This window comes from Pezoporus flaviventris, unplaced genomic scaffold (genome assembly GCF_033815535.1).
Source record: "Pezoporus flaviventris isolate CSIRO_AGI_PZ_B2104156 unplaced genomic scaffold, CSIRO_AGI_Pfla_v1 ptg000692l, whole genome shotgun sequence".
NCBI lineage: Eukaryota > Metazoa > Chordata > Aves > Psittaciformes > Psittacidae > Pezoporus > Pezoporus flaviventris.
In genome coordinates this window covers 14,866-36,585 of record NW_026893237.1, presented here as the reverse complement: position 1 = coordinate 36,585, position 21,720 = coordinate 14,866, and the positions used below count along the sequence as shown (strand labels likewise).

The following is a 21,720-nucleotide window of genomic DNA, read 5'->3' as shown; positions in this document are numbered from 1 at the left end:
ACTGGTCCATACTGGTCTATACTGGCCCGCACTGGTCCATACTGGCCCATACTGGCCTGCACTGACCCATACTGGCCCGCACTGGTCCATACTGGTCCATACTGGCCTGCACTGACCCATACTGGCCCGCACTGGTCCATACTGGTCCATACTGGTCACACTGATCCATACCGCTCCATACTGGTCCATACCGGTCCATACCGGTCTGTACTGGTCCATACTGCTCCATACTGGTCCATACCGCTCCATACTGGTCCATACTGGTCTATACTGGCCCGCACTGGTCCATACTGGTCTATACTGGCCCGCACTGGTCCATACTGGTCCATACTGGCCCGCACTGGTCCATACTGGTCCATACTGGTCACACTGATCCATACCGCTCCATACCGGTCCATACTGGTCCATACTGGTCCATACCGGTCCATACCGGTCCGTACTGGTCCATACTGGTCCATACCGGTCCATACCGCTCCATACTGGTCCATACTGGTCTATACTGGCCCGCACTGGTCCATACTGGTCTATACTGGCCCGCACTGGTCCATACTGGTCCATACTGGTCACACTGATCCATACCGCTCCATACCGGTCCATACCGGTCCGTACTGGTCCATACTGGTCCATACCGCTCCATACCGGTCCATACTGGTCTATACTGGCCCGCACTGGTCCATACTGGTCTATACTGGCCCGCACTGGTCCATACTGGTCCATACTGGTCACACTGATCCATACCGCTCCATACTGGTCCATACCGCTCCATACCGCTCCATACCGGTCCATACTGGTCCATACCGGTCCATACCGGTCCATACCGGTCCATACTGGTCCATACTGGTCCATACTGGTCCATACCGGTCCATACTGGTCCATACTGGTCCATACCGGTCCATACCGGTCCATACTGGTCCATACTGGTCCATACCGGTCCATACTGGTCCATACCGGTCGCTCTGGGGATCTCCCCCTCACCCGCCCCCCCGCCCCCCCGTGGCCCCACCCCCTTCCCCTCTCCCCTTCTCCCATTGGCCCTCTCCCTGCGTGACGTCACTCAGGCCCCTCCCCTCCTCCCGGGGTCGACGGCCGCTCGGTGGGCGTGGCCCCGTCCCCGGCGAGGCGGGGGGGGGGGGGTGTGTGTCTGTGTGCGTGGGGGAAGCCTGCGTGCCCTCTGATTGGCCACTTCCCCCTCCCGTCCCGCCTCCCGCGGGCGTTGATTGGCGGGATCCCCTGGGAGGGCCGCGCATGGGGCGGGCGGGGGGGGGGGGGGAAGAAGCCAAGATGGCGGCCGTGGCGGGGTGAGGCGGGCGGCGGTGGCGATGTCCGGGGCGGAGGAGCGAGAGGCCGGCGGGGGCCCGGCCGCCCCCTCCGCCCCTTCCGCTTCTTTACCGGGTCCGGCGGCGGCGGCGGCGGCTCCGGGGGACGTCGGAGGAGGCGGAGTTGTCGGGGGAGGACTCGAAGAAGCGGGGTCGTTGCTCGGCGGGGCCCGGCCCCACGCTGAGGCCGGAGCCGATCCGGACGCGCCGCCCAAGAAGAGGCTGAAGGGGGCGGCCGGGAGCGGAAGCGGGGCGGCCGAGGCGGGGGCCGGGAGCGTGAAGCTGGAGGAGCGCCTTTACTCCGTGCTCTGCTGCACCGTCTGCCTCGACCTGCCCAAGGCCTCGGTCTATCAGGTACCACCGGGACACCCCCCCCCCCTCCACCTCCTTCCATCCGGGTCCTTCCCCCCCCCCATAGCACCCCTGTTCTTTAGGGGGGGTCTCCTTAACACCCCCCCCCCCACCCCATACCCTTTAATTGGGGGGGGGGGGGGTGTTGGGTGCTGCCCCCCCCCCCCCATTAACACCAGTTTGTCCCAGTTTAATGCATCCCAAAGTATCTGCTCCTCTGCGCAGTGGCCGGTGTGCTGTGACACCTGTGAGCCCCCAGTAACACCAGTGTCTCACCCCAGTAGCACCAGTATCCCCCCAGTACCACCAGTATCCCCACCAGTGCTCCCCCCAGTACCACCACTGTCTCCCCCCAGTACCACCAGTGCATCCCCAGTACCACCACTGTCTCCCCCAGTACCACCGGTACACCCCCAGTTGCACCAGTGTCTCGGCCCAGTAGCACCAGTGTCTCACCCCAGTAGCACCAGTGTCTTCCCCCAGTACCACCAGTACACCCCCAGTAGCACCAGTGTCTCCCCCCAGTACCACCAGTACACCCCCAGTAGCACCAGTGTCTCCCCCCAGTACCACCAGTACACCCCCAGTAGCACCAGTGTCTCCCCCCAGTACCACCAGTACACCCCCAGTAGCACCAGTGTCTCCCCCCATTACCACCAGCATCCCCTCAGTACCACCAGTGCCCTCCAGTACCACCAGTATCCCCACCAGTGCTCCCCCCAGTACCACCAGTACATCCCCAGTAGCACCAGTGTCTCCCCCAGTACCACCAGTACACCCCCAGTAGCACCAGTGTCTCCCCCCATTACCACCAGTATCCCCCCATTACCACCAGCATCCCTCCGTACCACCAGTGCTCTCCAGTACCACCAGTATCCCCACATTACCATCAGTGCCCCCAACTGTACCACCAGCATCTTCCCAGTAGCACCAGTGTCTCCCCCAGTACCACCAGTACACCCCCAGTAGCACCAGTGTCTCCCCCCATTACCACCAGTATCCCCCCATTACCACCAGCATCCCCTCATTACCACCAGCATCCCCTCAGTACCACCAGTGCCCTCCAGTACCACCAGTATCCCCACATTACCATCAGTGCCACCCCAGTACCACCAGCATCTTCCCAGTACCACCAGTGTCTCCCCCCAGTACAACCAGTACCCCCCCAAGTACGACCAGTACCACCAGTGTCTCCCCCCAGTACAACCAGTACCCCCCCAAGTATGACCAGTACCACCAGTGTCTCCCCCCAGTACCACCAGCGTCCCCCAGTACCACCAGTATCGCCCCATTACCACCAGCATCCCCTCAGTACCACCAGTATCCCCCCATTACCATCACTGCCCCCCCAGTACCACCAGCATCCTCCCAGTACCATCAGTGTCTCGTCCCAGTACCACCAGTACCCCCCCAAGTATGACCAGTACCCCCCCAGTACCACCAGTATCCCCCCATTACCATCAGTGCCCCCCCAGTACCACCAGCATCCTCCCTGTACTACCAGAACCCCCCCAAGTATGACCAGTACCACCAGTATCCCCCCAGTACCAGCAGTGTCTCCCCCCAGTACCACCAGTGTCCCCCCAGTGCCACCAGTGTCCCCCAATACCACCTGTATTACCCCCAGTACCACCAGTGTCTCACCAGTACCACCAGTGTCCCCCCGATACCACCTGTATTACCCCCAGTACCACCAGTGTCTCCCCCCAGTACCACCAGTATCTCCACATTGCCACCAGCATCCCCCCAGTACCACCAGTATCTCCCCGTACCTCCAGTATCCCCCCAGTACCACGAGCATCCCCCCCTTGCCACCAGTATCCCCCCCATTACTACCAGCATCCCCCCAGTACCACCAGTATCCCCCACCAGTATATCCCCCAGCAGTTTATCCCCCAGTACCACGAGCATCCCCCCCATTACCACCAGCATCCCCCCAGTACCACCAGTGTCTCCCCGGTATCACCAGTATCCCCCCAGTATCACCCCAGTACCACCAGTATCCCCCACCAGCATCCTTCTAGTACCACCAGCATCCCTCCAGTATCACCCCAGTACCACCAACATCCCCCCAGTACCACCCCAGTGCCACCAGTATCCCCCCAGTATCACCTCAGTACCACCAGTATCCCCCACTAGCATCCCCCCAGTACCACCAGCATCCCTCCAGTATCACCCCATTATCACCAGTATCCCCTACCAGCATCCCCCCAGTACCACCAGCATCCCCCCAGCATCCCCCCAGTACCACCAGTATCCCCCACCAGCATCCCCCCAGTACCACCAGCATCCCTCCAGCATCCCCCCAGGACCACCAGCATCCCTCCAGTACCACCAGCATCCCCCCAGCATCCCCCCAGTACCACCAGTATCCCCCACCAGCATGCCCCCAGTATCACCCCAGTACCACCAGCATCCCCCCAGCACCCCCCACTGCCACCAGCATCCCCCCCAGCATCCCCCCAGTACCACCAGCATCCCCCCAGTATCCCCCCAGTACCACCAGTATCCCCCACCAGCATCCCCCCAGTATCACCCCAGTACCACCAGCATCCCCCCCAGCATCCCCCCAGTACCACCAACATCCCCCCAGCGCCCCCCAGTACCACCAGCACCCCCCAGTACCACCAGCATCCCCCCAGTATCCCCCAGTACCACCAGCATCCCCCCAGTACCACCAGCATCCCCCCAGTATCCCCCCAGTACCACCAGCACCCCCCAGTACCACCAGCATCCCCCCAGTACCACCAGCATCCCCCCAGTATCCCCCAGTACCACCAGCATCCTCCCAGTATCCCCCAGTACCATCAGCATCCCCCAGTACCAGACCCAGGCAGCATTCCTGCTGCTTTCCCATAGGAATAAGCCCCCCCCAACACAGCCTTTATGGGATGGGAATGGAATCCTGCCCCCCCCCAGGGCCTCACTGAGGAATCCCAATGGATCCCATTGGGATGAGATTCCCGGGATCCCGGTGCCGCCCAAAGCAGCTCCCTTCCGGGCCCGTTCGGGATGAGCCCTTAATGAGTGGCTGTGAGGAGGAGCCGGAATCCCATGGGATATTTCTCCATGTGCGTGGCTCCCGGTGGAGCCGGTTTCATTCCCGATGGCGAATCCCCACTCTTTTTGGCACTGGAACAATGGGGATCCGGAGCTCAGCCCTGCTCCGGCTTTCCCTATCCCGCCGGAGCAGCGACCCGGAGGGGATGTGTCCGGGAATGCCGTTGGCATCCAGCTTGGAACCTCTTTAGGTGATGGTTTTCCAGCTGGGAGCGCTTCCCGTTGGATTGCAGAGGCTGCGGATGGAGCAGGATCCCGCTTGGATCACATCTGCTTCCCGACATCCCCCCCCAATCCAATCCAGTCCAATCCAGTCCAATCCAGCTCCCCATGGATTTGGTGGGGCCGGGCTCACCGAAGACAGCGGCTCCCAAGCTTGGGATACGTGGGATCTGCTCCGGCGTGGCGATGGATTGGGATCGCTCCAGTGACCCCTTCTCCCACTGGTTTGGGGAGAATCCAGGCTCTTTTGGGATGCAGGGAAGGAAAATCCACGCGGGAGCATCTCCGCCATGGAAGGAGGCGGCAACGCCAGCATTCCAGGGGGAAATCCGGCCTGGGAATGGGAATGATTTGCAGCCGGTTGGATTTATCCCAGTGTCGCAGGAGCAGCATCCCAAACCCCATCCTGGCATTCCAAACCCTGCGAGCTGATTCCCGTCCCTTCACCACTGGATTTCCTCTCATCCAGCTCCGGAGCTTTGGTGCTGATCCCGCTTGGATTCACTCCACCAACCCCATCGGTGCGGACAGAGAAAATTCCAGCCTTTGGGATCTGAGGGATGCAAGGAACAAAGGGGGAGCTCCCCCCCCCCCCCCATTTCAGTGCAATTCCAAAGCTCCATTCCCCTCTTCCCAACTGTTTCTGGGTTATCCCAACCCCGGAGACACGGAACACCAGCTCCGGGATCTCCATGTTGGGATGGCTTCTTGGGACCAGCTGGGACGTGAGCCCACAGGATCCATATGGAAAGGGGATCCATGTGGATCCTCTTTCCCAGTGATGGAGCAAATGGTTTCAGTGCAATTCCAAAGCCTCCACATCCCTATTCCCAACTGTTTCTGGGTTATCCCAACCCCGGAGACACGGAACAGTAGCACCGGGATTCAACCATTGGGATCTCCATGTTGGGATGGCTTCTTGGGACCAGCTGGGACGTGACCCCACAGGATCCATGTGGATCCTCTTTCCCAGTGATGGAGCCGATGGTTTCAGTGCAATTCCAAAGCCTCCACATCCCTATTCCCAACTGTTTCTGGGTTATCCCAACCCTGGAGACACGGAACAGCAGCACCGGGATTCAACCATTGGGATCTCCATGTTGGGATGGCTTCTTGGGACCAGCTGGGACGTGACCCCAAAGGATCCGTATGGAAAGGGGATCCATATGGATCCTCTTTCCCAGTGATGGAGCTGATGGTTTCAGTGCAATTCCAAAGCCTCCACATCCCTATTCCCAACTGTTTCTGGGTTATCCCAACCCTGGAGACATGGAACACCAGCACTGGGATCTCCATGTTGGGATGGCTTCTTGGGACCAGCTGGGACGTGACCCCACAGGATCCATGTGGATCCTCTTTCCCAGTGATGGAGCCGATGGTTTCAGTGCAATTCCAAAGCCTCCACATCCCTATTCCCAACTGTTTCTGGGTTATCCCAACCCTGGAGACATGGAACACCAGCACTGGGATCTCCATGTTGGGATGGCTTCTTGGGACCAGCTGGGACGTGACCCCACAGGATCCATATGGATCCTCTTTCCCAGTGACTGAGCTGATGGTTTCAGTGCAATTCCAAAGCTCCATTCCCCTCTTCCCAACTGTTTCTGGGTTATCCCAACCCTGGAGACACGGAACAGCAGCACCGGGATTCAACCATTGGGATCTCCATGTTGGGATGGCTTCTTGGGACCAGCTGGGACGTGACCCCTGAGGATCCCTATGGAAAGGGGATCCATGTGGATCCTCTTTCCCAGTGATGGAGCCGATGGTTTCAGTGCAATTCCAAAGCCTCCACATCCCTATTCCCAACTGTTTCTGGGTTATCCCAACCCCGGAGACATGGAACACCAGCACTGGGATTCAACCATTGGGATCTCCATGTTGGGATGGCTTCTTGGGACCAGCTGGGACGTGACCCCACAGGATCCATATGGATCCTCTTTCCCAGTGATGGAGCCGATGGTTTCAGTGCAATTCCAAAGCCTCCACATCCCTATTCCCAACTGTTTCTGGGTTATCCCAACCCTGGAGCCACCAAAAGCCCTGGATCAGGATGCGGCTGCCTCTTGGTGTCACCTACCCCCAGCATCCCTCTGTTTGGGGTGGATTCTTGGGACCATCCGGGCTCCCAGCCCACCTTCCCCCGGTGCTGATGGATCCCTGTGGATCCCTATGGAGCTGCTGGTTGGGTTCAGTGGAATTCCAAGCCTCCCCTTCCTCATTCCCACCTCCTTTTAGGTCCTCGCACCCTCAGCATCAGGGTTCAAGCCCCCCTTGCTGTGCCCTACACCCATGACCAGTGGTGTTCCATGTGGGACATGATCCCACCTTTCCCTGGCTGATGGATCCCTATGGATTCCCTTTGTGGATAATGGAGCTGCTGGTTGGTTTCAGCTCAATTCCAAGCCTCCATTCCCTTCTTCCCAACTCCTTTTTAGGTTATCCCAACCCCAGGCTTCACCCCCCCTTCCTGTTAACTCATCCCCACCCCATTGAGGCGCTTCCATATAGGACCCACCCCCCTTGTGCCATTGATCCCTATGGAGCTGCTGGTTGGGTTCAGTGCAATTCCAAGCCTCCATTCCCTTCTTCCCAACACCTTTTAGCTCATCCCAACCCCAGGCTTCACCCCCCCTTCTTATTAACCCATCACCACCCCATTGAGGCGCTTCCATATAGGACCCACCCCCCTTGTGCCATTGATCCCTATGGATCTGATGCTTGGCTTCGATGCAATTCCAAGCCTCCATTCCCTTCTTCCCAACTCCTTTCAGCTCATCCCAACCCCAGGCTTCACCCCCCCTTCTTATTAACCCATCACCACCCCATTGAGGTGCTTCCATATAGGACCCAACCCCCTTGTGCCATTGATCCCTATGGATCTGATGCTTGGTTTCAATGCAATTCCACTTCCTCATTCCCACCTCCTTTTAGCTCCTCACCCCCTCAGCATCCCAATTCCCCCCCCCCTTCCTTTTAAGCCATCCCCACCCCATTGAGGTGCTTCCATATAGGATCCAAGCCCCTTGTGCCATTGATCCCTATGGAGCTGCTGGTTGGTTTCAATGCAATTCCAAGCCTCCACTTCCTCATTCCCTCCTTTTTTTAGCTCACACCCTCGGCATTAGGATTCAAACCCCCTTCCTATTAACCCATCCCCACCCCATTGAGGTGCTTCCATGTATGACCCCCCCCTTGTGCCATTGATCCCTATGGATCTGATGCTTGGTTTCAATGCAATTCCACCTCCTCATTCCCACCTCCTTTTAGCTCCTCACCCCCTCAGCATCCAGATTCACCCCCCCTTCCTATTAACCCATCACCACCCCATTGAAGCGCATCCATATAGGACCCAACCCCTTGGGCCATTGATCCCTATGGATCTGATGCTTGGCTTCGATGCAATTCCAAGCCTCCATTCCCTTCTTCCCAACTCCTTTCAGCTCATCCCAACGCCAGGCTTCACCCCCCCTTCTTATTAACCCATTCCCACCCCATTGAGGCGCTTCCATGTAGGACCCACCCCCCTTGTGCCATTGATCCCTATGGAGCTGCTGGTTGGGTTCAATGCAATTCCAAGCCTCCATTCCCTTCTTCCCAACTCCTTTCAGCTCGTCCCAGCCCCACTCTTCACCCCCCCTTCCTTTTAACCCATCCCCACCCCATTGAGGTGCTTCCATATAGGACCCAACCCCCTTGTGCCATTGATCCCTATGGATCTGATGCTTGGTTTCAATGCAATTCCACCTCCTCATTCCCACCTCCTTTTAGCTCCTCACCCCCTCAGCATCCAAATTCCTCCCCCCTTCCTATTAACCCATCCCCACCCCATTGAAGCGCATCCATATAGGACCCAACCCCTAGTGCCATTGATCCCTATGGATCTGATGCTTGGCTTCGATGCAATTCCAAGCCTCCATTCCCTTTTTCCCAACACCTTTCAGCTCATCCCAACCCCAGGCTTCACCCCCCCTTCCTGTTAACCCATCCCCACCCCATTGAGGTGCTTCCATATAGGACCCACCCCCCTTGTGCCATTGATCCCTATGGAGCTGCTGGTTGGGTTCAATGCAATTCCAAGCCTCCACTTCCTCATTCCCACCTCCTTTTAGGTCCTCACTCCCTCAGCATCAGGATTCAACCCCCCCTTCCTGTCACCTGCACCCATAACCAACGCATTGAGACCGTTCCATGTAGGACCCAACCCCCTTTCCCCATTGATCCCTATGGCTGACCCCTATGGATCTGATGCTTGGTTTCAATGCAATTCCACCTCCTCATTCCCACCTCCTTTTAGCTCGTCACCCCCTCAGCATCCAAATTCCCCCCCCCTTCCTATTAACCCATCCCCACCCCATTGAAGCGCATCCATATAGGACCCAACCCCTAGTGCCATTGATCCCTATGGATCTGATGCTTGGCTTCGATGCAATTCCAAGCCTCCATTCCCTTTTTCCCAACACCTTTCAGCTCATCCCAGCCCCACTCTTCACCCCCCCTTCTTATTAACCCATCCCCACCCCATTGAGGCGCTTCCATGTATGACCCCCCCCTTGTGCCATTGATCCCTATGGATCTGATTCTTGGTTTCAATGCAATTCCACCTCCTCATTCCCACCTCCTTTTAGCTCCTCACCCCCTCAGCATCCAGATTCACCCCCCCTTCTTATTAACCCATCACCACCCCATTGAGGCGCTTCCATATAGGACCCAACCCCTAGTGCCATTGATCCCTATGGATCTGATGCTTGGCTTCGATGCAGTTCCAAGCCTCCATTCCCTTTTTCCCAACTCCTTTCAGCTCATCCCAACCCCAGGCTTCACCCCCCCTTCCTTTTAACCCATCACCACCCCATTGAGGTGCTTCCATATAGGACCCAACCCCCTTGTGCCATTGATCCCTATGGATCTGATGCTTGGTTTCAATGCAATTCCACTTCTTCATTCCCACCTCCTTTTAGCTCCTCACCCCCTTAGCATCCAGATTCACCCCCCGTTCTTATTAACCCATCCCCACCCCATTGAGGTGCTTCCATATAGGATCCAAGCCCCTTGTGCCATTGATCCCTATGGAGCTGCTGGTTGGGTTCAATGCAATTCCAAGCCTCCACTTCCTCATTCCCACCTTCTTTTAGCTCCTCACCCCCTCAGCATCCGAATTCCCCCCCCCTTCCTATTAACCCATCCCCACCCCATTGAAGCGCATCCATATAGGACCCAACCCCCTTGTGCCATTGATCCCTATGGATCTGATGCTTGGCTTCGATGCAATTCCACACCTCCATTCCCTTCTTCCCAACTCCTTTTAGGTTATCCCAACCCAAGCTTCACCCCCCGTTTGCTGTTAACCCATCCCCACCCCATTGAGGTGCTTCCATATAGGACCCACCCCCCTTGTGCCATTGATCCCTATGGAGCTGCTGGTTGGGTTCAATGCAATTCCAAGCCTCTATTCCCTTCTTCCCAACACCTTTCAGCTCATCCCAACCCCAGGCTTCACCCCCCCTTCCTTTTAAGCCATCACCACCCCATTGAGGTGCTTCCATATAGGACCCAACCCCCTTGTGCCATTGATCCCTATGGAACTGATGCTTGGTTTCAATGCAGTTCCACTTCCTCATTCCCACCTTCTTTTAGCTCCTCACACCCTCAGCATCCGGATTCACCCCCCCTTCTTATTAACCCATCCCCACCCCATTGAGGTGCTTCCATATAGGACCCAACCCCCTTGTGCCATTGATCCCTATGGATCTGATGCTTGGTTTCAATGCAATTCCACCTCTTCATTCCCACCTTCTTTTAGCTCCTCACCCCCTCAGCATCCCAATTCCTCCCCCCTTCCTTTTAAGCCATCACCACCCCATTGAGGTGCTTCCATATAGGACCCAACCCCCTTGTGCCATTGATCCCTATGGATCTGATGCTTGGCTTCGATGCAATTCCACACCTCCATTCCCTTCTTCCCAACTCCTTTTAGGTTATCCCAACCCAAGCTTCACCCCCCGTTTCCTGTTAACCCATCCCCACCCCATTGAGATGCTTCCATATAGGACCCACCCCCCTTGTGCCATTGATCCCTATGGAGCTGCTGGTTGGGTTCAATGCAATTCCAAGCCTCCATTCCCTTCTTCCCAACTCCTTTCAGCTCATCCCAACCCCAGGCTTCACCCCCCCTTCTTATTAACCCATCCCCACCCCATTGAGGTGCTTCCATGTATGACCCCCCCCTTGTGCCATTGATCCCTATGGAACTGATGCTTGGTTTCAATGCAATTCCACCTCCTCATTCCCACCTCCTTTTAGCTCCTCACCCCCTCAGCATCCAGATTCACCCCCCCTTCTTATTAACCCATCACCACCCCATTGAGGCGCTTCCATATAGGATCCAAGCCCCTTGTGCCATTGATCCCTATGGAGCTGCTGGTTGGGTTCAATGCAATTCCAAGCCTCCACTTCCTCATTCCCACCTCCTTTTAGCTCCTCACCCCCTCAGCATCCGAATTCCCCCCCCCTTCCTATTAACCCATCCCCACCCCATTGAAGCGCATCCATATAGGACCCAACCCCCTTGTGGCATTGATCCCTATGGATCTGATGCTTGGCTTCGATGCAATTCCACACCTCCATTCCCTTCTTCCCAACTCCTTTTAGGTTATCCCAACCCAAGCTTCACCCCCCGTTTCCTGTTAACCCATCCCCACCCCATTGAGGTGCTTCCATATAGGACCCACCCCCCTTGTGCCATTGATCCCTATGGAGCTGCTGGTTGGGTTCAATGCAATTCCAAGCCTCCATTCCCTTCTTCCCAACTCCTTTCAGCTCATCCCAACCCCAGGCTTCACCCCCCCTTCCTTTTAAGCCATCACCACCCCATTGAGGTGCTTCCATATAGGACCCAACCCCCTTGTGCCATTGATCCCTATGGAACTGATGCTTGGTTTCAATGCAATTCCACCTCCTCATTCCCACCTCCTTTTAGCTCCTCACCCCCTCAGCATCCAAATTCCCCCCCTTCCTATTAACCCATCCCTACCCCATTGAAGCGCATCCATATAGGACCCAACCCCTTGTGCCATTGATCCCTATGGAACTGATGCTTGGTTTCAATGCAATTCCACCTCCTCATTCCCACCTCCTTTTAGCTCCTCACCCCCTCAGCATCCAAATTCCCCCCCTTCCTATTAACCCATCCCCACCCCATTGAAGCGCATCCATATAGGACCCAACCCCTTGTGCCATTGATCCCTAAGGAACTGATGCTTGGTTTCAATGCAATTCCACCTCCTCATTCCCACCTTCTTTTAGCTCCTCACCCCCTCAGCATCCGAATTCCCCCCCCCTTCCTTTTAACCCATCCCCACCCCATTGAGGCGCTTCCATATAGGATCCAAGCCCCTTGTGCCATTGATCCCTATGGATCTGATGCTTGGCTTCGATGCAATTCCAAGCCTCCATTCCCTTCTTCCCAACTCCTTTTAGGTTATCCCAACCCAAGCTTCACCCCCCCCTTCCTGTTAACCCATCCCCACCCCATTGAGATGCTTCCATATAGGACCCACCCCCCTTGTGCCATTGATCCCTATGGAGCTGCTGGTTGGGTTCAATGCAATTCCAAGCCTCCATTCCCTCGTTCCCACCTTCTTTTAGCTCCTCACCCCCTCAGCATCCAAATTCCCCCCCTTCCTATTAACCCATCCCCACCCCATTGAAGCGCATCCATATAGGACCCCCCTCCTTTTCCCCACTGCCCCCTCCGTTCCCTGACCCCCTCCGTCCCCGTTCTCCCCCCCGCAGTGCACCAACGGGCACCTGATGTGCGCCGGGTGCTTCATCCACCTGCTGGCGGACGCTCGGCTCAAGGAGGAGCAGGCGACGTGTCCCAACTGCCGCTGCGAGATCAGCAAGAGCCTGTGCTGCAGGAACCTGGCCGTGGAGAAGGCCGTGAGCGAGCTGCCCTCCGAGTGCGCCTTCTGCACCCGCCAGTTCCCCCGCTCCCTGCTCGACCGGCACCAGAAGGACGAGTGTCAGGATAGGTACCGGCGGAGGGATGCAGGGGAATGGGGATGGGGATCGAAGGATGGATGGGGAGGGAGAGGGGAGGTGGGTTGGTAACAGCAGGGGAGGGGGTGGAGAGCTGGAGTTGTGTTTTCAACAGGGGATGGGGACCCATGGATGGATGGGGAGGGAGAGAAGGAGCTGTGTTTCCTACAGGGAATGGGGATGGGGATGGAGAGCAGGAGCTGTGTTTCCAACAGGGAATGGGGATGGGGAGGGAGAGCAGGGGCTGTGTTTCCAACAGGGAATGGGGATGGGGACACATGGGTGGGTGGATGGATGGGGAGGGAGAGGGGAGGTGGGTTGGTAACAGCAGGGGAAGGGGGTGGAGAGCTGGAGTTGTGTTTTCAACAGGGGATGGGGACCCATGGATGGATGGGGAGGGAGAGCAGGAGCTGTGTTTCCAACAGGGAATGGGGATGGGGATGGAGAGCAGGAGCTGTGTTTCCAGCAGGGAATGGGGATGGGGATGGAGAGCAGGAGCTGTGTTTCCAGCAGGGAATGGGGATGGAGAGCAGGAGCTGTGTTTCCAACAGGGAATGGGGATGGGGAGCAGGAGCTGTGTTTCTAACAGGGAATGGGGATGGAGATGGAGAGCAGGAGCTGTGTTTCCAGCAGGGAATGGGGATGGAGAGCAGGAGCTGTGTTTCCAACAGGGAATGGGGATGGGGATGGAGAGCAGGAGCTGTGTTTCTAACAGGGAACGGTGCTGGCCTGTGTTTCCAACAGGGAATGGGGATGGGGATGGAGAGCAGGAGCTGTGTTTCCAACAGGGGATGGGGACCCATGGATGGATGGGGAGGGAGAGAAGGAGCTGTGTTTCCAACAGGGAATGGGGATGGGGATGGAGAGCAGGAGCTGTGTTTCCAACAGGGAATGGGGATGGAGAGCAGGAGCTGTGTTTCCAACAGGGAATGGGGATGGGGATGGAGAGCAGGAGCTGTGTTTCCTACAGGGAATGGGGATGGGGATGGAGAGCAGGAGCTGTGTTTCCAACAGGGAATGGGGATGGGGAGGGAGAGCAGGAGCTGTGTTTCTAACAGGGAATGGGGATGGGGATGGAGAGCAGGAGCTGTGTTTCCAACAGGGAATGGGGATGGGGATGGAGAGCAGGAGCTGTGTTTCCAACAGGGAATGGGGATGGGGATGGAGAGCAGGAGCTGTGTTTCTAACAGGGAATGGGGATGGGGATGGAGAGCAGGAGCTGTGTTTCCAACAGGGAATGGGGATGGGGATGGAGAGCAGGAGCTGTGTTTCCTGCAGGGAATGGGGATGGGCTGGGTTCCCAACAGGGAATGGGGATGGGGATGGAGAGCAGGAGCTGTGTTTCTAACAGGGAATGGGGATGGGATGGGCTGGGTTCCCAACAGGGAATGGGGATGGAGAGCAGGAGCTGTGTTTCTAACAGGGAACGGTGCTGGCCTGTGTTTCCAACAGGGAATGGGGATGGGGATGGAGAGCAGGAGCTGTGTTTCTAACAGGGAATGGGGATGGGGATGGAGAGCAGGAGCTGTGTTTCCAACAGGGAATGGGGATGGGGATGGAGAGCAGGAGCTGTGTTTCCAACAGGGAATGGGGATGGGGATGGAGAGCAGGAGCTGTGTTTCCTACAGGGAATGGGGATGGGGATGGAGAGCAGGAGCTGTGTTTCCAACAGGGAATGGGGATGGGGATGGAGAGCAGGAGCTGTGTTTCCAACAGGGAATGGGGATGGAGAGCAGGAGCTGTGTTTCCAACAGGGAATGGGGATGGGGATGGAGAGCAGGAGCTGTGTTTCCTGCAGGGAATGGGGATGGGGATGGAGAGCAGGAGCTGTGTTTCTAACAGAAAATGGGGATGGGGATGGAAAGCAGGAGCTGTGTTTCCAACAGGGGATGGGGACCCATGGATGGATGGGGAGGGAGAGCAGGAGCTGTGTTTCCAACAGGGAATGGGGATGGGGATGGAGAGCAGGAGCTGTGTTTCCTACAGGGAATGGGGATGGGGATGGAGAGCAGGAGCTGTGTTTCTAACAGAAAATGGGGATGGGGATGGAAAGCAGGAGCTGTGTTTCCAACAGGGGATGGGGACCCATGGATGGATGGGGAGGGAGAGCAGGAGCTGTGTTTCCAACAGGGAATGGGGATGGGGATGGAGAGCAGGAGCTGTGTTTCCAACAGGGAATGGGGATGGAGAGCAGGAGCTGTGTTTCTAACAGGGAATGGGGATGGGGATGGAGAGCAGGAGCTGTGTTTCTAACAGGGAATGGGGATGGGGATGGAGAGCAGGAGCTGTGTTTCCAACAGGGAATGGGGATGGGGAGGGAGAGCAGGAGCTGTGTTTCTAACAGGGAATGGGGATGGGGATGGAGAGCAGGAGCTGTGTTTCCAACAGGGAATGGGGATGGGGATGGAGAGCAGGAGCTGTGTTTCCAACAGGGAATGGGGATGGGGATGGAGAGCAGGAGCTGTGTTTCTAACAGGGAATGGGGATGGGGATGGAGAGCAGGAGCTGTGTTTCCAACAGGGAATGGGGATGGGGATGGAGAGCAGGAGCTGTGTTTCCTGCAGGGAATGGGGATGGGCTGGGTTCCCAACAGGGAATGGGGATGGGGATGGAGAGCAGGAGCTGTGTTTCTAACAGGGAATGGGGATGGGATGGGCTGGGTTCCCAACAGGGAATGGGGATGGAGAGCAGGAGCTGTGTTTCTAACAGGGAACGGTGCTGGCCTGTGTTTCCAACAGGGAATGGGGATGGGGATGGAGAGCAGGAGCTGTGTTTCTAACAGGGAATGGGGATGGGGATGGAGAGCAGGAGCTGTGTTTCCAACAGGGAATGGGGATGGGGATGGAGAGCAGGAGCTGTGTTTCCAACAGGGAATGGGGATGGGGATGGAGAGCAGGAGCTGTGTTTCCTACAGGGAATGGGGATGGGGATGGAGAGCAGGAGCTGTGTTTCCAACAGGGAATGGGGATGGGGATGGAGAGCAGGAGCTGTGTTTCCAACAGGGAATGGGGATGGAGAGCAGGAGCTGTGTTTCTAACAGGGAACGTTGCTGGCCTGTGTTTCCAACAGGGAATGGGGATGGGGATGGGGATGGAGAGCAGGAGCTGTGTTTCCAACAGGGAATGGGGATGGGCTGGGTTCCCAACAGGGAAAGCTGCTGGGGATGGAGAGCAGGAGCTGTGTTTCTAACAGGGTATGGGGATGGAGAGCAGGAGCTGTGTTTCCAACAGGGAATGGTGCTGGGATGGGTTCCCAACAGGGAAAGCTGCTGGGGATGGAGAGCAGGAGCTGTGTTTCCAACAGGGAATGGGGATGGGATGGGCTGGGTTCCCAACAGGGAATGGGGATGGGGATGGAGAGCAGGAGCTGTGTTTCTAACAGGGAACGGTGCTGGCCTGTGTTTCCAACAGGGAATGGGGATGGGGATGGAGAGCAGGAGCTGTGTTTCCAACAGGGGATGGGGATGGAGAGCAGGAGCTGTGTTTCCTACAGGGAATGGGGATGGGGATGGAGAGCAGGAGCTGTGTTTCCAACAGGGAATGGGGATGGGGATGGAGAGCAGGAGCTGTGTTTCCAACAGGGGATGGGGACCCATGGATGGATGGGGAGGGAGAGCAGGAGCTGTGTTTCCAACAGGGAATGGGGATGGAGAGCAGGAGCTTTGTTTCCAACAGGGAATGGGGATGGAGAGCAGGAGCTGTGTTTCCTACAGGGAATGGGGATGGGGATGGAGAGCAGGAGCTGTGTTTCTAACAGGGGATGGGGATGGGGATGGAGAGCAGGAGCTGTGTTTCCAACAGGGAACAGTGCAGGGCTGGGTTCCCAACAGGGAATGGTGCTGGGGATGGAGAGCAGGAGCTGTGTTTCCTACAGGGAATGGAGCTGGGATGGGTTCCCAACAGGGAATGGGGATGGGGATGGAGAGCAGGAGCTGTGTTTCTAACAGGGAACGGTGCTGGCCTGTGTTTCCAACAGGGAATGGGGATGGGGATGGAGAGCAGGAGCTGTGTTTCCAACAGGGGATGGGGACCCATGGATGGATGGGGAGGGAGAGCAGGAGCTGTGTTTCTAACAGGGAATGGGGATGGGGATGGAGAGCAGGAGCTGTGTTTCCAACAGGGAATGGGGATGGGGAGGGAGAGCAGGAGCTGTGTTTCTAACAGGGAATGGGGATGGGGATGGAGAGCAGGAGCTGTGTTTCCAACAGGGAATGGGGATGGGGATGGAGAGCAGGAGCTGTGTTTCCAACAGGGAATGGGGATGGGGATGGAGAGCAGGAGCTGTGTTTCTAACAGGGAATGGGGATGGGGATGGAGAGCAGGAGCTGTGTTTCCAACAGGGAATGGGGATGGGGATGGAGAGCAGGAGCTGTGTTTCCTGCAGGGAATGGGGATGGGCTGGGTTCCCAACAGGGAATGGGGATGGGGATGGAGAGCAGGAGCTGTGTTTCTAACAGGGAATGGGGATGGGATGGGCTGGGTTCCCAACAGGGAATGGGGATGGAGAGCAGGAGCTGTGTTTCTAACAGGGAACGGTGCTGGCCTGTGTTTCCAACAGGGAATGGGGATGGGGATGGAGAGCAGGAGCTGTGTTTCTAACAGGGAATGGGGATGGGGATGGAGAGCAGGAGCTGTGTTTCCAACAGGGAATGGGGATGGGGATGGAGAGCAGGAGCTGTGTTTCCAACAGGGAATGGGGATGGGGATGGAGAGCAGGAGCTGTGTTTCCTACAGGGAATGGGGATGGGGATGGAGAGCAGGAGCTGTGTTTCCAACAGGGAATGGGGATGGGGATGGAGAGCAGGAGCTGTGTTTCCAACAGGGAATGGGGATGGAGAGCAGGAGCTGTGTTTCCAACAGGGAATGGGGATGGGGATGGAGAGCAGGAGCTGTGTTTCCAACAGGGAATGGGGATGGGGAGGGAGAGCAGGAGCTGTGTTTCCAGCAGGGAATGGGGATGGGATGGGCTGGGTTCCCAACAGGGAATGGGGATGGAGAGCAGGAGCTGTGTTTCCAACAGGGAATGGGGATGGAGAGCAGGAGCTGTGTTTCTAACAGGGAACGTTGCTGGCCTGTGTTTCCAACAGGGAATGGGGATGGGGATGGGGATGGAGAGCAGGAGCTGTGTTTCCAACAGGGAATGGGGATGGGCTGGGTTCCCAACAGGGAAAGCTGCTGGGGATGGAGAGCAGGAGCTGTGTTTCTAACAGGGTATGGGGATGGAGAGCAGGAGCTGTGTTTCCAACAGGGAATGGTGCTGGGATGGGTTCCCAACAGGGAAAGCTGCTGGGGATGGAGAGCAGGAGCTGTGTTTCCAACAGGGAATGGGGATGGGATGGGCTGGGTTCCCAACAGGGAATGGGGATGGGGATGGAGAGCAGGAGCTGTGTTTCTAACAGGGAACGGTGCTGGCCTGTGTTTCCAACAGGGAATGGGGATGGGGATGGAGAGCAGGAGCTGTGTTTCCAACAGGGGATGGGGATGGAGAGCAGGAGCTGTGTTTCCTACAGGGAATGGGGATGGGGATGGAGAGCAGGAGCTGTGTTTCCAACAGGGAATGGGGATGGGGATGGAGAGCAGGAGCTGTGTTTCCAACAGGGGATGGGGACCCATGGATGGATGGGGAGGGAGAGCAGGAGCTGTGTTTCCAACAGGGAATGGGGATGGGGATGGAGAGCAGGAGCTGTGTTTCCTACAGGGAATGGGGATGGGGATGGAGAGCAGGAATTGTGTTTCCAACAGGGAATGGGGATGGGGATGGAGAGCAGGAGCTGTGTTTCTAAGAGGGAATGGGGATAGGGATGGAGAGCAGGAGCTGTGTTTCCAACAGGGAATGGGGATGGGGATGGAGAGCAGGAGCTGTGTTTCTAAGAGGGAATGGGGATGGGGATGGAGAGCAGGAGCTGTGTTTCCAACAGGGAATGGGGATGGAGAGCAGGAGCTGTGTTTCCTACAGGGAATGGGGATGGGGATGGAGAGCAGGAGCTGTGTTTCCAACAGGGAATGGGGATGGGGAGCAGGAGCTGTGTTTCTAACAGGGAATGGGGATGGGGATGGAGAGCAGGAGCTGTGTTTCTAACAGGGAATGGGGATGGGGATGGAGAGCAGGAGCTGTGTTTCTAACAGGGAATGGGGATGGGATGGTGTCTGGGATGTGTATTTCCAGCAGGGAATGGTGCTGGGCTGGGTTCCCAGAAGGGAATGGTGCTGGGATGGTGGCTGGGATGTGTATTCTCAGCAGGGAATGGTGCAGGGCTGGGTTCCCAACAGGGAATGGTGGTGGGGATGGAGACCAGTACCTGTATTTCCAACAGGGAATGGGGATGGGCTCTGTTTCCAATAGGGAATGGTGCTGGGGATGGAGACCAGGAGCTCTGTTTCCAACAGGGAATGGTGGTGGGGATGGAGACCAAGACATGTATTTCCAACAGGGAATGGTGCTGAGGATGATGTTCAGGACCTGTATTTCCAACAGGGAATGATGCTGGGCTGGGTTCCGAACAGGGCATTCTGCTGGGGTGGTGTCTGGGATGTGTGTTCTCAGCAGGGAATGGTGCTGGGCTGTGTTTCCAACAGGGAATGGTGCTGGGGATGATGTCCGTGACCTGTATTTCCAACAGGGAATGGTGCTGGGATGGAGAGCAGGACATGTGTTTCCAGCAGGGAATGGTGCTGGGCTGTGTTTCCAACAGGGAATGGTGCTGGGGATGATGTCCGTGACCTGTATTTCCAACAGGGAGTGGTGCTGGGCTCTGCTTCCAACAGGGAATGGTGCTGGGATGGTGTCCAGGACTTGTATTCTCAGCAGGGAATGCTGCTGGGAATGGAGATCAGGACCTCTGTTTCCAACAGGGAATGGGGCTGGGCTCTGTTTCCAACAGGGAATGGTGCTGGGATGGAGAGCAGGACCTGTATTTCCAGCAGGGAATGGTGCTGGGAATGGAGATCAGGACCTCTCTTTCCAACAGGGAATGGTGCTGGGCTCTGTTTCCAACAGGGAATGGTGCTGGGATGGTGTCCAGGACCTGTATTTCCAGCAGGGAATGATGCTGGGAATGGAGATCAGGACCTCTGTTTCCAACAGGGAATGGTGCTGGGATGTGTTTGCAACAGGGAATGGTGCTGGGCTCTGTTTCCAACAGGGAATGGTGCTGGGATGGTGCCCAGGACCTGTATTCTCAGCAGGGAATGGTGCTGGGAATGGAGATCAGGACCTCTGTTTCCAACAGGGAATGCTGCTGGGTTGTATTCCCAACAGGGAATGCTGCTGGGTTGTATTCCCAACAGGGAATGATGCTGGGTTGTATTCCCAACAAGGAATGGGGCTGGGTTGTATTCCCAACAAGGAATGGGGCTGGGTTGTATTCCCAACAAGGAATGATGCTGGGTTGTATTCCCAGCAGGGAATGGTGCTGGGTTGTATTCCCAACAGGGAATGATGCTGGGTTGTATTCCCAACAAGGAATGATGCTGGGTTGTATTCCCAACAAGGAATGATGCTGGGTTGTATTCCCAGCAGGGAATGGTGCTGGGTTGTATTCCCTGCAGGGAATGGTGCTGGGTTGTATTCCCAACAAGGAATGATGCTGGGTTGTATTCCCAACAAGGAATGATGCTGGGTTGTATTCCCAACAGGGAATGATGCTGGGTTGTATTCCCAGCAGGGAATGGTGCTGGGTTGTATTCCCAACAAGGAATGATGCTGGGTTGTATTCCCTGCAGGGAATGGTGCTGGGTTGTATTCCCTGCAGGGAATGGTGCTGGGTTGTATTCCCAACAGGGAATGATGCTGGGTTGTATTCCCAACAAGGAATGGTGCTGGGTTGTATTCCCACCAAGGAATGGGGCTGGGTTGTATTCCCAACAGGGAATGATGCTGGGTTGTATTCCCAACAAGGAATGGTGCTGGGTTGTATTCCCAACAAGGAATGGTGCTGGGTTGTATTCCCAACAAGGAATGATGCTGGGTTGTATTCCCAACGGGGAATGATGCTGGGTTGTATTCCCAACAGGGAATGGTGCTGGGTTGTATTCCCAACAGGGAATGATGCTGGGTTGTATTCCCAACAAGGAATGATGCTGGGTTGTATTCCCAACGGGGAATGATGCTGGGTTGTATTCCCAACGGGGAATGATGCTGGGTTGTATTCCCAACGGGGAATGATGCTGGGTTGTATTCCCAACAGGGAATGATGCTGGGTTGTATTCCCAACAAGGAATGATGCTGGGTTGTATTCCCAACAGGGAATGGTGCTGGGTTGTATTCCCAACAAGGAATGGTGCTGGGTTGTATTCCCAACAAGGAATGATGCTGGGTTGTATCCCCAACAAGGAATGATGCTGGGTTGTATTCCCAACAGGGAATGATGCTGGGTTGTATTCCCTGCAGGGAATGGTGCTGGGTTGTATTCCCTGCAGGGAATGATGCTGGGTTGTATTCCCAACAAGGAATGATGCTGGGTTGTATTCCCAACAGGGAATGGTGCTGGGTTGTATTCCCAACGGGGAATGATGCTGGGTTGTATTCCCAACAGGGAATGATGCTGGGTTGTATTCCCTGCAGGGAATGATGCTGGGTTGTATTCCCAACAAGGAATGGTGCTGGGTTGTATTCCCAACAAGGAATGATGCTGGGTTGTATTCCCAACAGGGAATGATGCTGGGTTGTATTCCCTGCAGGGAATGATGCTGGGTTGTATTCCCAACAAGGAATGGTGCTGGGTTGTATTCCC

At 56.5% G+C, this 21,720-nt stretch overlaps 1 protein-coding gene across 1 annotated transcript in view; it reads left to right on the top strand.

The window, feature by feature from the left end:
* Positions 1-1,316: 1,316 nt before the first annotated feature.
* Positions 1,317-21,720, top strand: part of LOC133264175 (zinc finger TRAF-type-containing protein 1-A-like) — a 28,133-nt gene continuing 7,729 nt past the window's right edge. The window contains exons 1-2 of the mRNA XM_061444111.1: positions 1,317-1,670; positions 12,744-12,982. Of these exons, the coding sequence (XP_061300095.1) occupies positions 1,320-1,670; positions 12,744-12,982 (590 nt within the window). The 5' untranslated portion in view covers positions 1,317-1,319. The remainder of the gene's footprint in view (positions 1,671-12,743; positions 12,983-21,720) is intronic.